The sequence below is a fragment of the Pituophis catenifer genome, unplaced genomic scaffold, assembly GCF_029215685.1.
Source record: "Pituophis catenifer annectens isolate HBS135680 unplaced genomic scaffold, rPitCat1.0.hap2 SCAF_2, whole genome shotgun sequence".
In the NCBI taxonomy this organism is placed as follows: Eukaryota; Metazoa; Chordata; class Lepidosauria; order Squamata; family Colubridae; genus Pituophis; species Pituophis catenifer.
Window position 1 is genome coordinate 87,519,937 of NW_027256882.1, and position 17,417 is coordinate 87,537,353.

A 17,417-nucleotide genomic window follows, 5' to 3' on the forward strand; every position below is an offset into this window, starting at 1 on the left:
GCTCTAAATAACTTGATTTCTCTCAGCAGACTGAAAATACAAAACAAGAAAGGGCTAAATGAATATTAATCAGTTACTAAAATTTTCTTTCGTGCAATACATTGGAGTTGCAGGGAGTCAGGTGACATTTATATTTAATAAATTATATTATTGTCAAAAGATTTTGTGAACTACTATGCAAGCAATCCATTTAATGTATTTTAATATACTTGACATATGAGGTGACAGAAAGTAGCTTTGATATACAATATACAAAAATTAAATGTTGAGTAAAATCTCTGTATAAACAGTAGACTTTGACATCACTGTCTTTTTCAGCTATCAGGAGCAAAGTATTTTATGAATATGATGGATTTTGCATAGGACTATTTTTCTATTTTACTGTTAGCAGACATTTTAAACTAGAAAAAAAAGTTATATCAACAATTATAGCAAAGTATCCAGCCACATGATTTTCATTTCTAATACTGATAGGCATTGTAATTTATTTCTGTATTCAATGAAGCTCTGTGCTAGAATCAGCATTCTGTATTGCATTCTACATAAGTATCTCAATGTATTCATTCTTTTAAAGCTCCAAGTAGTAAACAGCCAAATACCTAAACTTAATGTGTTTCCATATTGTTCAGTTTCTATACCCGTGATGGCGAACCTGTGGCATGCGGAGCCATGTTGCCTGGCATGTGCAGTGTCGCCCGTTCCTCTTTCAGGTTTTTGGCATGCATGCACGCGCAACGATCAGCTGGCCTTTTTGCATGTGGCAGTGCCAGAAACTAGAAGAGCTGGTCTTCTGTTTTCCTGTGTGAGTATGCACACCGGCCAGTGTGCCAGAAACCCGGAAGAGTAGCTAGATGAAACCGGAAGTTCAGTAGCTGAAACCGGAAGTTCATTTTTGGGCACACACATGTGCCCTGGGCAGCTACTCTTCCGGGTTGTGGCCTAGATATGCACGAAGCAAGCACATGCACTCCCTTTTCAGCACTCGGTGCTGGAAAGGTTCGTCATCACTGTTCTATACTCTTGCTGATGAAGCATTTTAAAAAGGAAAAAGTCGTAATTAAAGCATTTCTATACAAAGTCTATTGCTATTGCTCCTGATTAGATAAAAACAGTCAGTTTTTATATTCTGTTTGGTATTAATATTACTTTATATTATTATCCACCAGCAATAATTTTATCAAAGCGAAGCCATTTCTTTTTCTAAAGCATAAGTCAAATGGAAATTAATTGAACTGTCGAGTTTTAGCACCATTTATATGCCTAGTAAACAAAAAGCATATATATACAACATATGGGCCAGCATATGTTGCACACTATGGTCAAGGAATGTACCAACCTATCCTGCTGTAGGAGGAAGTTAGGACAAAATTTTTAAGCCTGTTCCAAGACGGCACAAATTAGAAGAGGAGCAATTAGAAATTTTGAAGAGTCAATAATTTCTAATGTAGGGGAACTTTATTTCCAATTCAACTTCATTAAGTATGTCCATGTTACAAGCCCAATTTGGATTTAAAACATTATTTTTACTGCAAGAAAAATATCAAATCACAGTAACATTCTACAGTGTGAAGGTACAAAGAGAAAAGAAATAGCATGTCAATCTATACCTTCATGGAAATTTGCAGGATTCAGAAAAGTGTAAGAAAAAAGCACCCAAAAATAAAGTACAGAAAAATTAAATTAGTTAGAAGGCTAGAGAAGAAATAATTTTCAACATATGGATGCACTGACTGGTTCAACAGCAGCAACCAAGCCTGAAGCAATTTTCACCCACCTCTCCTTATGTTAAATGTTCTAATGTTAACAAGTTTGAGCAACCGGATAAAACATTATGATGGATTTTTCCATCATTCTTCATTCAAAGTGCAGTTTCAATGTGAATATACAATAAAAGCTTATATTTAGGACAGAATTAAGAGTGTTGTGATCCTCAAAATGTTGATTTCAACTATGATCAGCCACAACAGTATATCCCATAGTTAGTAGTGCTAATACTTGGAAGACCACAGATTCACCACACTATTTTTAAGAGTTTTGCAGAAGAAATAGCAGATCAGACGGAAAAAAATAAAAGACTAAGTGACAATGGATTTTCTCTCTTGGTTAAATCATTGACATATCTTTCTTTGCACAATGAAAAAGCATGCAACAATTAATTCAACAATGCACCAATGTAACTAGATTATAATGTTAACAGACCTTAACAGATCCCTCAACCCAACTTGGCAACTTCCGTCTGGGACGGCATTCCACAATCTTGGTACTATCAGCTTTTAGTATCCATCTACCAGACCACAGCATGATACAGAGACCAGCCTCCTATGCTTCATCAAATATATTCATACCCTTAAGTATTCTGGTTATAGCCATGGGTTTCAAAAAATATCAACCTGAATTAGCCCAAAAATAGCTAGCTACAGACGATTCTAGCTAGTTTAATAACAAGAGGCACAAACAATTAATATAATGGAAACCAATACAGGTAGCCCTCAATTTAGCACCAATTTAGCACTCGACTTAGCGCACCGATCAGCTATAGGGCGCTATTGCTTTAAAGCTGATGCCACAGTGCAAGGTGCTCTTACCAAAGAGGCCGAAGGAGCCGTTTGTATGTCATGAAGGCTTTTCGCGGAGCCGGGACCTTACTTTTCTGAAGAACTTGATGTTTTTGCTTTTCCTGAATAAATCTTTAAATTTTCTCCAGCACCTTTTTCCATCTTCCCTGATTGAAGGCTGAGTCAAAACTGGGTATGCGCAGCCTAAGGAGGCATGGCCAAAGACCTGATTGACTCAGCCTATGATCAGAAGAGCAGAGCAACCCATGCCTTGGATTTTCTGCCCAGCACAATGGAGAAAAGTGACGTATGGCCGTTTTCACACTTACAATTGTTCCAGCATCTCCATAGTCATGTGATCAAATTCAGATGCTTGGCAACTGATTTGTATTTATGGCAGCTGCAGTGTTCGGGGCTCATGTGATCATCTTCTGATAAGAAAGGTCAATGGGGAATCCAGAATTCACTTAACAATTGTGGAAAGAAAGATTGTAAGATGGGGCAAAATTCACTTAACAACTTTCTCACTTAGCAACAGAGATCTGGGGCTCAATTGTGATTATAAGTCGGGGACTACCTATATCTTAAAACACTGCCCTCACACTATGTTCAAGCCCACTGAAAAATGTATAATATAACTCGTAAAAGATTTTAACTCTATCAAATAACGTGTTTTGTTCTCATTTACTTTCCAAAAAGCCATCTGTTACCAGCTTATTCATTTAATTAGCTTATTTCAGAACTGGGTTCTCATCTTTATAAAGATTGAGAATAATTTTATCATTTTTACCCCACCCTTAATTTTCCATCTTTTTACTCAAAGCAAACTAAACACGTTATTTCTTTACAGAGGCTAGAAAAACAACAAAAAGTTCCTAATATTTCTTCAAATTTATGTTTCTTCAAAAATACTATTATTTTTCTTTCATTGAATATTTCAATACAAATAAAACCATTTATGCTTAAAATTTCTCAAGACATTGCAACACTAAGCTAAATACAAATAGGATGCATTGTGTCTATTTAATAAGTTCAATACAAAAATTTAACTAATTAAATTAAAATTAGGTCTTCTCAATGTAAAATTAAGTATGTCCACTGGATATGGGGATATAGCAATGCTCCCATCTGGATGTCAGCTAAATTTCCTTGCAATTTAATGTAGGCAATTTACAGCACTCATGTTCGTTTCTCACTGGTACTGAATGTATAGCAACAAATCATTCTCAATGATGCATTTTCACAACTGCAGTTCAATATGGTCAAAATATTCAGGTCAATACATAAACACAAAATTTGGACTGGAGAAATGTTTGCTATTTTTATGCTGGAATCTAAACAATTTCAATATCAAGTTTCTAGCTACCATAGTTATTTATTATCTGTAAAGTATTTTTTTCTCCGAATAAATGTCTTTAAAATTAAACATAATTAGATCATTTTATTTGGATAATAACAACAAAAAATTTGTTTATTCCCGAATGTAAATATTCGACATCAAATCTATTTGAAAAATAGACCCACCTTTTTTTTTGGGGGGGGGGGGGTGATGTGTGAAAACTAAGTGAATTACAGAAGTAATTTCCCACTTTCCCACATACATGGAATCCCAAATATTTTCTTGGGCCTGAATCTTCGGTGCATATAAAAGGAGAAATCATACAGCCTGGGGCTCTTTTCTCCTTGTGTCATGATTGGCTGAACATGTTCTTATTGAATCAATAATAATAAACTCCAATTATTTTATTGAAAAAATATTATCCTTGCCCACTTTTGGGTTGGTATTCTACTGGGTTGACAGACACACAAAACAAACCTAGCTAGAACAACGACAAACCATTTCTCCTAGTTACCAACAGATTTTCATTAAAAGTGTTCTAGTGCACCTTTATGAATTATGATTCAAAGAATCATAATTCAAATACATTCAGTAACCCTTATTTATAAGCCACATATTCTAATGCTTTTTACTGAATGTATGTCACATAATGAAAAATGTGCAATGAATCAGAAATGGATCACCCAATCCTGTAATATATTCCAGCGACAGAGCTACTTCATCTACTTCAGCTACTTTCATCTACTTCATTTTTGCAAGATCCTCAAGGCCTATTTTCAACATAATATGTACAATGACCTATAAAAGCATCCTTCAATTTTTGTAAATTAAATTAATTTGGACTTTATAACATAAACTGAACAATAAAAAATGAACATAAAGAAACCAACACTGGAAATATTTTCATCTTTATGCATTCAGCAAATTATGAAGTTTCATGGACTGAACTCTTGAAAAAAAAGATGTTTTATAAGCAGCAATACAAATACAAGTTATATCAAGTTGCTTAGTGACCCATTTTGACGGATCTCCCAAAAGGTACTTATGACCCAGCTCTGAAGTTCAGAAGGCCAACCCCACCCCCACCCCATGGTCACATGGTGCATTTCAGGAGCTTGGCAACTGACCTGCACTATTTTATTTATTAAATTTATTTATTTATTTATTAAGTTTGTTTGCCAACCATCTCACCAGGACTCCCAGAGGCTTACAACATTAAAACTATAAAATACATATATAATTAAATACAATAAAAATACGGATTATGATTAAAAGATTGGGAGGGAGGGTGCAGAATATTCGGGGTGGGAGTGGGATCAGCTATTAGTCCGTCAACCACCTCCAGCATGATACTGTCCCATTGGAGCCCCACGCCAACAAACAGAGCCTGGTCTTTAAGATCTTGTGGAAGGTCAGAAAGGTGGAGCAAATCTTACATCAGGGGGCAAGATGTTTCAAAGGGCAGGAGCCACAGCAAAGAAGGCTCTTCCCCTGGACCCCGCCGGAATTTCCTGACTGATGGGATCGACAGCATGCCTTCTCTGCCATTTACGGATTTTTGCAGCATTCCCATGGTCACATGACCACAATTTATGATGCTTCTGCATCAGTGCAGAAATGCTCCACAACAAACAATGGCTTCGCTTAACGATTGCTGTATTCATTTAATGACTGTAGATTCCCTTAATGATGATGGTGATTAGCTTAACAACTGCCACAAAAAGAGGTTTTAATATCAGGTTGGTCACATGATGACCTGCTTTACAATCATCATGGCTCAAGACCATAATAGGCAGGCTCTTTTAGTAGAGGACAACATGTACACAAAAGGAATAAACAACTAGTTAGCTTTTTAAGTCTTACATTTCCATCCACTGTCTTAATAAAAATACGTCAATGACTTGCCTAGGTCATATTTTTAAAATTCTTTTATCCCACTGTGGGAGTTAATGTTTTTTTCCTAAAGATAAAACAAAAATCACATGAAAGAACCCAATGCCTTCAGAAAAAAAATGAGCATTCAACAATACCAATTTTAATTAATTAATTAAATACTATTAAGTATTTCATTTTCAGGGCTGTTCTTTAGCAGAGAAATGAAAGAGTTAGATCCTAAGCGGCGAAAATGCTTACGTGGAACATGAATTCCACTTAGTACCAGTGGTGGGATTCAGCCAGTTCGCACCACTTCGGGAGAACCGGTTATTAACTTTCTGACCAGTTTGGCAAACTGGTTATTGGAAGAAATCATTAGGGCAGAGAACCGGTTGTTAAATTACTTGAATCCCACCACTTAGTACATATTGATTCATACAAGATTTTTTGTAGTTTGTCCCAGTAATGAATTTTGAAAACTGTTACCTTGCAAACATACTGATATGGAAACACCCACCCACGCCAAACCAAGCAACAGACAACTTAAACCAAGCTATCCAAAGACAAACTTTGTACAAATCCTTAAAAGGAACACAGGATGCTCAGGAAGCTTGGTGGAACATAATGTATGTATAACAATAAAGACAGAGATATCACTTATAGCTTGCACCATTTGCTTCATCACTCTGCAATAAATAATTACACTATTGCGAATACCAAACCCTAAACTTCAAATAATTCCCTCTATTCAACGTAACAATAATTCAGCAGAAATTTATTATGTTTAGGTTTTGCCTTTCATTCATTGCTGCCTTTATTAATGTAGCCAAACAATGTTTCTAAAATGCCTGGGGAAATTTCAACTTTCAGTTTTAATCCAATCAGCTAAAACAGACCAAACTGCCAGAAAAGTTTATATTAGAAAAGTTTGTATTAAAAACGGGGAACAGAAGTTTTATATACAGAATGAAATCCCCAGGAATCTAAAACATTCATATATTCATGGAGAAAATCTATGTAGTCACGAAGAGTTGAAAACGACTTGATGGCATATAATCATAATCTCTCTCTCTCTCTCTCTCTCTCTCTCTCTCTCTCTCTCTCTCTCTCTCTCTCTCTCTCTCTCTCTCTCTCACACACACACACACACACACACACACACACACACACACACTCAGTCAGTCAGTCAGTCAGTCAGTCAGTCAGTCATCACTCCAGGATCACTGAACAAAATCAAGATGGACCTGGACAATCTGAGTTAATAATCAAAATGCCACAAAATTTAATCGTAATATAAGTACCAAAAAAATGTGCTTAGCTGGAATACTCATTCCCTTCCCCCGCCACCCCTATCTCTGAGTTATTTGAAAGAGATGGATGCAATATATGTTTCTTCACTTGCAAAAGGAAGCTCAATAGGCTATTATTAGGCTACTCAACTGAAAAGAACTCAACATATCAATAAATATTTTCGATAACAACTGGTTTAGGCCATACTTGAATAAAAACTCAATTATCTTTTAAAGTTTTCTTATTTTTTTTACAGAATTGAACAATATCCTTCACTAAGTTCAATCTTTTTAGAAGTTACGTAAAACTGCATTGCCCAACATCAATAAACTGAGCAACAAAAGTTATTGTTTGAATTAATTATGGCTCCAAAACCACCAAATCATAAGCTGTGGACTGTAGAAATACTTTCAGGTTACCTAAAATGAAGTGTGATATATCATAAACTAGAAAGAGAATGAGGGAAGACGAGGCTGCTTCCATTTTTTGGCAGTTTGGTGATAAAAATGGGTACTGAACACAAAATTTTGTGGTTGGTTCTTATCAGTGAAACCTTTACAAAACACTAGTCATATTAAACATAAGACAGTATTTTCTTTGCTGGTATTTATATCACATTTGTAGGGTTCATAGGCAATTGCCTGATGGTCAACTGAAAGTACATTATACAACTATTTTGTATTTCCCACCATTTAAACAGCCAATTTGGTATAATGGTTAAGGCATCAGGCTAGAAACTGGGACGACTGTGAGCTCTAGTCCGACATTAGGCATGAAGCCAGAGAGGTAACTGTGGGCCAGGCACTCTCTCTCAGCAGTAGGAAGAAGGCAATAACAAATCAGTCTTGAAAATCTTGCCAAGAAACCAAAGGGATTAGTTCAAGCTATTGTCCAGACTCAACACATGCAGATTTAAAAAAAACAAGAACACATTTAAATCCAGTGAAATTAATATTCCACTTCTTTTACAATGATAAAGGAAGCTTAGAATTTCAGTGATAAGCTTCTGTTCAAACTGCTTCAGAACTTTTATATATGGAGAAGACGTAAAAAGGACGGTTATCTTATCATTTTAACGGCTTGAAATTACTGTATTTTTCGGAGTATAAGATGCTCTGGAGTATAAGATGGACCTTAGTTTGGGGGGAGGAAAATAAGGGGAAAAAAATCTGCCTCTGCCTACCAGCATTCATGGTATTCATCTGGCTAGCATCCTGTCAGTGTGTGAGACTATTTGGAAACAGTATTTGCTGTGTGAGCAACAAGGAAGGAGACAGCAAGTAGTCTGAGTGTGGCTTAGGTCAATTGTTCTAAAGCTGCATGCTGTGCTGATCACTGAAACTGAAACTCCTCTCCTCTGTTTGTGTTTTGCTTGCTGCTGCAAACTCTGACAGTCCTTGCAGCAAATAGCGAACAGCTAGGTCAACTTCAGCACATTATTGCAGCCTGATTCAGCACGAGCAGCTGATTGGCGGGTGGATTGGCTTCCCGGAATACTCCCAATCAGCTGTTCCAGGCTGCAGGGATTGCCATAGACCATCGCCTCCTCCATGCCTTGCATTCTTGGCTACATTCGGTATATAAGATGCACCCAAATTTTCACCCTCTTTGGGGGGGGGGGGTGTCTTATACTCCGAAAAATATGGTAATCTTAAATACAACTGTGTATTTGCTTTTATTCTACTGAGGAAGAATTATATATTACAATAAATGTAGAAGAAAAACAATAGGCCCATTGGAAAATCTGGCTGGAGTTCGTTATCTACAGGGACAGCAACTTCATAATTCTGCCTTTTTTAAAACTACCAAATCTAAAATTCTAGTTTAGTATTGATAATTTGAACAATATAGGAAAGAATTGTGTTAAAATGGGATAAAAATATTTAGCACTGCAATGCTTAATTATTTTATGATTTATTTTGGCAGTTGGTGAAGTTTCAGTGTGGACAATGATAAAATTGAGATATGTGTTGACAAAAAGATACTCTGACACTGAAAAGCTGGTCTGATTTATCTCAGCCACACTTGATTCAATTATGAATCTGAACAGATGTTAATATTAACTTATTAATTCAATTTGTATAAAAATGCATCATTTCCTAATAGGAAATTAGTCTAATGCATCATTAGACTAATAGGAATTTAATGAGAAATGTTATCAATTCAAAAATGGGCCTAGCTGAAACAACATAAAGCATTAGATGATAACGTTCATACAGTTTCTATATGTGAAAAATACTGGGCTCATTTTCAAAAGAAAGGCATCTCTCTTAATTATCTCAAATATCTTAATTTATGATTTTTACTTATAGAATTACCAACATGAGAATCTAGCCCACACTATCACTGAGTATATAAGGGTGGTTTCTTATTTCTTTAAAAAAAAAAAGAACATTAAAGATATTCAGATTAGCCAGGTACATTTGCAGTATACTAAACCTCTTTTGAGTAGCTTCAACTTGCACACAATTAATATGAATGCAGGCAGACAATATAGTTCCATATATCTGCACCAGATAAAATCACATAAACAGATGGAGCGAGAATGCAAACAAGATTTTTCACTCAAAACTGAGTATTAAGGTCTAGCATAAAACCAAGACAGGTGCAAGTATATATTCAAGCATATAACAATGTTGCTTACAGAATAAAGTGTTTGCAATACAGTCAAGATTGTCAATTTGCTGTGACGCAGTCAAGAAAGTAAAACACCTCAGATTGAATGCTTATCTTGAAATCCACTAGATACGCAAACTCACAAGGACAACCACCAGAACTGGGAGCATTTTCCTTTACTACCACACTTCGAATCTATCACGCCAGCAAAGCATGAACATGTGAGTGTAGATAATTCAGGAAAACTGTGAGATTTTGTAATGAAAGATTAAACCTGCTTGTATTTCTGGGAGATGTGAGAATATTAGCTGCCATAATGTACATTTTGGAATAAAAAGCCTTTGTCTGAATTTTGCTTTAAAAAAAAAAAATACTAAGTGTTGTCCACCCCACAAAAATATTCTTCTAGCAGCATTTTCAACCGAAGTGTAAAGCAACCTGGTTGGCTTCCATGCAGGCGATGGCCTCTTCCAAGAGGGAAAACTCCACGCAGATATAGCCATAGTTGTAACCTGGGGACAGCATTTAAATACAGACGGGATTTGCGTTAGTGCCAGAAAGCCATATTTTTAGCATCCATTTCCCCCATTCCCATAGCACAACCCGGTTATCACCACCCTAGACTCCCCACAAAACAAAAGCAACAGTTGATGTTCTTTATAGCTAAGCTTCAACTCAGGTTTGGTCTCGATAGTAACCTAGTCATTTTCACTTATTCTGAATTTCTCTAATATAGTACTATAAGCAATTTGGACTTCTAATAAGAAAAGTGTAAATAGACATATACTCAAAGAAGTAAATTAGCACTTCAGAACTAATCTTATTACAGAAACAGTTATCTATTTCACAAATTCAGGTTATTGGAATCAGCTTCTAAACCAATACATTAACCATGTGAACCAATAAAACCCAAAGTAGTTTTTAGCTTATTTTAACTTTTCTGTTGTAGGTAGGAGTCCAGAAATCTATTTTCATTCAAAGTGTAGAATAAAATCCAGAAATTTCTATCCTATCTTTAAATTATAATCTGATTTAATCCAATGTTCTGATATATTTTTAATATCTTAAAATACTTTTATTCTACACAAAGTCAAACAACTATTGATTTGTTTATGTCTTTCTTAAAGAAATGATTAACCATTCTGTATCTTTTTTGGTAATGAAAGTTATTGTAAAAAGGAATACACCTATCTGAAAGAAGAATCAGATAGGTACATAAAAACATCCTTACCTCAAAATTATCAAGGACTCATAATCATCTAAATTAAAGCCAAGGTTTACTCAAGGGAAGATGTGCCACTCAAGGAAACAATGCAAAGTTTTCATGGCTGAAACTGCAAGAATTTGTTTGTACTAATACAATTATAACAAACCAGAGACTATTATGTGATGGAAGCTTCAACTATTCAGACCCCTTTTTCCACAAAAAACTCAAACCATAAATATGATGTGTTCTGTCCTAGCTCAAATGTCACACATGAATGGAATAAAATTAAAGTCAACTCTGTAGTAAAAAGAAGTTAAATGAATCCAGTTAAAGTGTGAATATGGTTAGCAACTCAATTTGACATGGATGTACCATGTATTTATATTTATTAATAGATAATGTGTCCATGTGGCATACATTCACTACATTTTTAATTATACTCAAATTTATATGTCTGTTTAACCTAAAAAATCTAAGGGACTAACAATTCCCTATTACAGTGATTACATTTAAAACCACAATACATTTATCAAATACGATTAATCTAATCAGCTCTGCACCTTCTAACCAACTTTAGGAACATGCAGAGCATCATCTCATTCCATCTCCAACAGCCAACAAAAGAGCCAGGTGTTGACTGCCTTCTGAAATACAAATACAGATAGGCCATACTTATTCCCAAAGAAGTCCACAACAGAGAAGGCTCCTCTCAGAAGCATTCCCCATAAACATACCTTCCACTGTCTTATATTTATAGGCTGAAATAAAGTTTAAAGATCGAATTGAACATCCTGAATTGCAACCAGAAGCTTATCAATGTACTTCCCATAATATCTGTCTCATACGGGTAAATTGGGAATTGGGAAATAACCTACTATCATGTAAGCAACTGCATTTTGAACCAGCTATAGCTTTTAAATGATCCTCAAATTCTAATAGTCTAGACCGGGGGTCAGCAACCTGCGGCTCTAGAGCTGCATGTGGCTCTTTGGGCCCTCTCCTGCGGCTCCCTGTCAGATGATCCCACCACTGGGTGGCCCCTCCCCTCCCCTCATTCCTTGCCTGCCCTGAGAAGAGAAGGGCGACTACGGCAGATGGAGATTTCCTCCGTATTCCAGAGCGGGAGCGAAGCACCCCTCTACTTGCTTCTTTTTCCAGCCCTTGTTGGTACTGTGCACACTTCGGCCGCTGGGAGAGACGCGTGACTTTGCTCTGCGCCGAGACACTGGCTGGGCTGCCCAGCTGCAACCAATGCTGCGTGTTGTAATGGGCTCCAGGAGGACGGGACGCCGTCTCCCCCATTGTGCAGTGCGCTAAGTTTAAGTGCAAGAGCAGCAAGCAGCCACGGAGGTGGCGAGAGGAATATGGGGACACACGTGACTTTCTCCGCCCAGAGACACCGGCTGGGGCGCATCTCCCCATATTCCTCTCTCCGCCTCCGTGGCTGCTTGCTGCTCTTGCCTTTAAACTTAGCGCGCTGCACAATGGGGGAGACGGCGTCCCCTCCTCCTCCTGGAGCCCATTACGATGCAGAGCATTGGCTGGGGCAGCCCAGTTGGTGTCTCGGGGTGGAGAAAGTCACACGTCACCCAACAAGGGCTGGAAAAGAGGCAAGTAGAGGGGTGCTTCACTCCCGCTCTGGAATATGGAGGAAGTCTCCATCCGTCGCAGTCGCCCTTCTCTTCTCAGGGCAGGCGAGAAGTGAGGAGGAGGGGAGGGCGAGTGGCGTGGGGGCAGCCAGCCGACAGGGAGCCACAGCAGGGGGCCGAAAAAGCTTCATTTATCTGAGAAAGAAAGAGAAAGAGAGATGGGAGAGAAAGATGGAGGGTAGAGCCGAGGATTTTGTTCAGTATCTGTATGACAAAATCACTCAGATTCAGGAAGATCTGGATTCCAACTGGGTAGTCTCAGGGGGAGGGACTGGGGCAGGTCTTGAGACTGTTATCTGGGATGAGTTTGATCCTGTGACCCCTGAGGACGTGGACAGGATTCTGGGCAGACTCAACGCGACCACTTGTTTATTGGACCCGTGTCCTTCCTGGTTAGTGCTGGCTTCCCGGGAAGTGACACGAGGCTGGCTCCAGGGGATTATAAATGCTTCGTTGGGTGAGGGTGACTTTCCTGCTGCCTTGAAAGAGGCAGTGGTGAGGCCTCTCCTCAAGAAGCCTTCCCTGGACCCAGCAATGTTGGTAAACTATCGTCTGGTCTCCAACCTTCGCTTTGTGGCGAAGGTTGTTGAGAGTGTGGTTGCGCAACAGCTCCCCCAGCACCTGGATGAAGCGGCATATCTGGATCCGTTCCAGTCGGGCTTCAGGCCTGGGTGCAGCACGAAAACGGCATTGGTCGCGTTGGTAGATGATCTCTGGAGGGCTCGGGACGGGGGGTGCTCCTCTGTCCTGGTCTTGTTAGATCTCTCAGCGGCTTTTGATACCATCGACCATGGTATCATGCTGCACCGGTTGAAGAGTTAGGGGTGGGAGGCACTGTGTTGCAGTGGTTCTCCTCCTTTCTCTCTGACCGGTCGCAGTCTGTGTTGACAGGGGAGCAGAGGCCGACCCCAAGGCTTCTCATATGTGGGGTGCCGCAAGGGTCGGTCCTCTCGCCCCTCCTGTTCAACATTTATGTGAAGCCACTGGGCGAGATCATCCGTGGTTTCGGGGTGAAGTACCACCAGTACACTGATGACACCCAGCTGTACATCTCCACCCCAGACCACCCCAACGATGCCCTTGAAGTGATGTCCCGGTGTCTGGAGGCCGTGCGGATCTGGATGGGGAGGAATAGGCTCAGGCTCAACCCATCCAAGACCGAGTGGCTGTGGTTTCCGACGTCCCCATATAGTCAGTTGGTGCCATCACTGACTATTGGGGGCGAATCATTGGCCCCCACGGAGAGGGCGCGCAACTTGGGCATCCTCCTGGATTCACGGCTGTCTTTAGAAGAGCACTTAACAGGAGGATTTTTTATCAGGTTCACCTGATTTGCCAGTTGCGTCCCTTTCTGGACGGGACTCCTTACGCACAGTCATTCATGCCCTCATCACCTCCCGCCTGAACTATTGCAACGCTCTCTACATGGGGCTCCCCTTGAGGAGCACCCGGAGGCTCCAACTGGCGCAGAGTGCGGCCGCGCGGGTGGTAATGGGAGCGACATGATGCTCCCATGTAACACCCCTCCTGCGCGAGCTGCACTTGCTCCCAGTGGTCTTCCGGATGCGCTTCAAGGTTTTGGTTACCACCTTTAAAGCGCTCCATGGCTCAGGACCTGGGTACTTGCGGGACCACCTACTACCACCAATAGCCTCCCACCGGCCGGTACGCTCTCATAGAGAGGGGCTCCTTCGGGTGCCGTCGGCCAAACAATGTCGACTGGCACCTCCAGGGGGAGAGCCTTCTCTGTGGGGGCACCTACTATCTGGAACGAGCTCCCCCCGGAGATATGGAGGATCCCGGATCTGCGCACCTTCCGCCGCATTCTAAAGACCTTTTTATTTCACCAGGCGGGCCTGGTCTAACTTTCTCCCTCTTTTTAAACAATTTTAATATTTTTTAATATTTTTAATACTCAAAGTTTAAATTTGTTTTAAATAGTTTGGGGTTTTAATTTGTCTGGGCCAAACTATTTAATTCGATTTTATTTCTGCTTTTTAAATTTTGTATATATGTATTTTATTGTTGGCTGTTCACCGCCCTGAGTCCTTCAGGAGTAGGGTGGTATATAAATCAAATAAAAGTAAAAGTAAAGTAAAGTAAAGATGAGAAAGAGGGAGGGAGAAAGAGAGAGGGGGGGAGAAAGAAAGAGGGAGAAAGAGAGAGGGAGAGAGAGGGAGAAAGAGAGAGGGAGAAAGAAAGGGCAGTAGAAAGAAAGGAGAAAGATGAGAGAGGGAGGGAGGGAGAGGGAGATAGAGAGGGAGGGAGAAAGAGAGAGAGAGCTGTTTAAAAGAAAGTATCTGGAGTGACAGAACCTGGGTCAGCGTGGCTGGGGGGTGTCATGTGACTGGATGGGAGTGAGTGATGTTGAGTTGGCCACGCCAACCCAGGTTTTGTGGCTCCCGGTATTTTGTTTTTTTGTGGGAAACTGGCCCAAGTGGCTCTTTATTTTATTATTTATTTGATTTGATTTGATTTCTATACCGCCCTACTCCCGAAGGACTCAGGGCGGTGCACAACCAAACAATAAAACACATACATACAAAATTTAAAAGTAGAATTAAAATCAAATTAAATAGTTTTGGCCCAGACAAATTAAAACCCCAAACTATTTAAAACCAATTTTAAAATTTGAATATATAAAATACTAAAAGATATTTAAAAATTAAAAATCTTTTATAAAAGAGGGAGAAAATTAGGCCAGGCCCGCCTGGTGAAATAATAAGGTCTTTAGAACGCGGCGGAAGGTGCGCAGATCCGGGATCCTCCATATCTCTGGGGGGAGCTTGTTCCAGATAGTAGGTGCCCCCACAGAGAAGGCTCTGCCCCTGGGGGCCGCCAGTCGGCATTGTTTGGCCGATGGCACCCGGAGGAGCCCCTTTCTATGGGAGTGTACCGGCCGGTGGGAGGCTATTGGTGGTAGTAGGCGGTCCCGCAAATACCCAGGTCCTGAGCCATGGAGCGCTTTAAAGGTGGTAACCAAAACCTTGAAGCGCACCCGGAAGACCACCGGGAGCCAGTGCAGCTCGCGCAGGAGGGGTGTTACATGGGAACGCCATGTCGCTCCCATTACCACCCGCGTGGCCGCACTCTGCGCCCGTTGGAGCCTGATGAAAAATCCTCCCGGTCACGGCTCTTTAAGTGTTTAAGATTGCAGACCCGTGGTCTAGACCATGGGTGTCCAATCTTTTGGCTTGCCTGGGCTGCACTGACTGAATAGGAATTGTTTTGGATCACATGCAAATTATAATATAGAAAAAATATATATATATGACTAATAATGTTAAAAGTTTACAATCTTCTGAGGACACATTACTAGTTGTCCAGGGCTGCATATGGCCCATGGACTACAGTTTGGATATGCCTGGTATAGACAGGTGAAAAAGATCAGTAACTGTTAATAAAGCTCCACCCATTCCAGAAAATGTCATAACTAGTAATACCTATGCCAAAGCTACACAAACTTTCCAAACCATAGGTTTCACTTGTACTTCAACCAAGAGCCATTAATTTCTAGATTATGAACCTGCTTTCTACATAGGGACATAATCCCTTCTAGAGAGTCCAAGATGGACAGAAGCTTCTGAATAAGCAGCCACTCCACCTTGCAGAGGTTAAGCCTCAAGCTTTTTCTCCCTACAAAGACTCTTAACAGTCTCCAGGTATCAGGACAGGGATATGACTGCACTTCTTGTTGAGCCTTAGGTAAAGATATACCGCTTTACCACAGGCTGACATATAGCTTCCAGATGTTAAATTATTACCGTCTATGTTGATTTATATGCAATGCCAAAAATTTCCCCAACACTTGGTGCAAAGTTTCCTATTAAAAGTTACATAGAAGTGCTGATGAGAATAGAACTTCAATGATGCCCTAAATTACCATACATATAAAACAACATTTAAACATATATATCATAACATTTAAACCAATGGTGAAATCTAAAATTTTTTCCTACCAGTTCTGTGGGCATGGCTTTGGGGGGAGGCGGGGGGTCATGTGACTGGGTGGGTGTGGCTATGTAGTCATGTGACAGGGGGGTCAAAAGACAGAAACTCACTTTAACAATGTCCTGCTGGAGTAGGGGGTTGGACTAGATGACTTCCAGGTCCCTTTCAGCCCTGGATTGATTGCTGTGCTCTTTCAAGGTATCCTCTGAACCTATGTCTAGTGCCAGGTTTGTGGTCCTTCCTTCCTCTCCTTTTTCCCTCCCTTTCTTTCTTTCTTTTTCTTTCTTTCTTTCTTTCTCTTTCTTCCCTCCTTCTTTCTTTCTTTCACAGCAGCCCCCCACCCCCCATTTTTGGCCTAGCAGGCTTCAGGGAAGCCTCCTGGGAGCAAAAATGGACTTCCCCCAATAGGTAGTGAAAAATGCTTTAAAAAGTAAAAAAAAAAAAAAAAAAAGGTTCCGAGAATCACACGGCACAGCTGATTGTCACAGCTGATTGTTGGAAACTTTTTTTTTTTTACTTTTTTAAAGCATTTATTATTACCTATTGCCAGAATGGGTAGTTAAAAAAAAATGCTAAAAAAAAAGTAAAAAAAAGTTCAGATGATCAGCTGTGCCATGCCATCGTTGGAACTTTTTTTTTACTTTTTAAAGCATTTTTACTACGGGTTCGGTAAACCAGTCTACATTTGTTACTACCGGTTCGGGCAAACCGGCCTAAACAGGTAGCATTTCACCCGATTTAAACCTATAGGGTTACCAAATTATATATGCATGTTTATCCCTATTCCACATTGTTTGTTTTATGTTTGTTTTATTAAATTTATATACCGCCCTACTCCCGAAGGACTCAGGGCTGTGAACAGGCACAGAATAAAATACATAAATACAAAAGTTAGAAACAATTTAAAACCAAATTAAATAATTTAGCCCAAGACA

General features: G+C 39.7%; 1 protein-coding gene across 6 annotated transcripts in view; it reads right to left on the minus strand.

Annotated features, from left to right (window-relative positions):
- Nucleotides 1-17,417, minus strand: part of RBM6 (RNA binding motif protein 6) — a 72,779-nt gene that overhangs the window by 30,614 nt on the left and 24,748 nt on the right. For all 6 annotated transcript variants that reach the window (XM_070937100.1, XM_070937096.1, XM_070937097.1 and 3 more), the window contains exon 6: nucleotides 10,114-10,187. In XM_070937100.1, coding sequence (XP_070793201.1) covers nucleotides 10,114-10,187 — 74 coding nt within the window. The remainder of the gene's footprint in view (nucleotides 1-10,113; nucleotides 10,188-17,417) is intronic.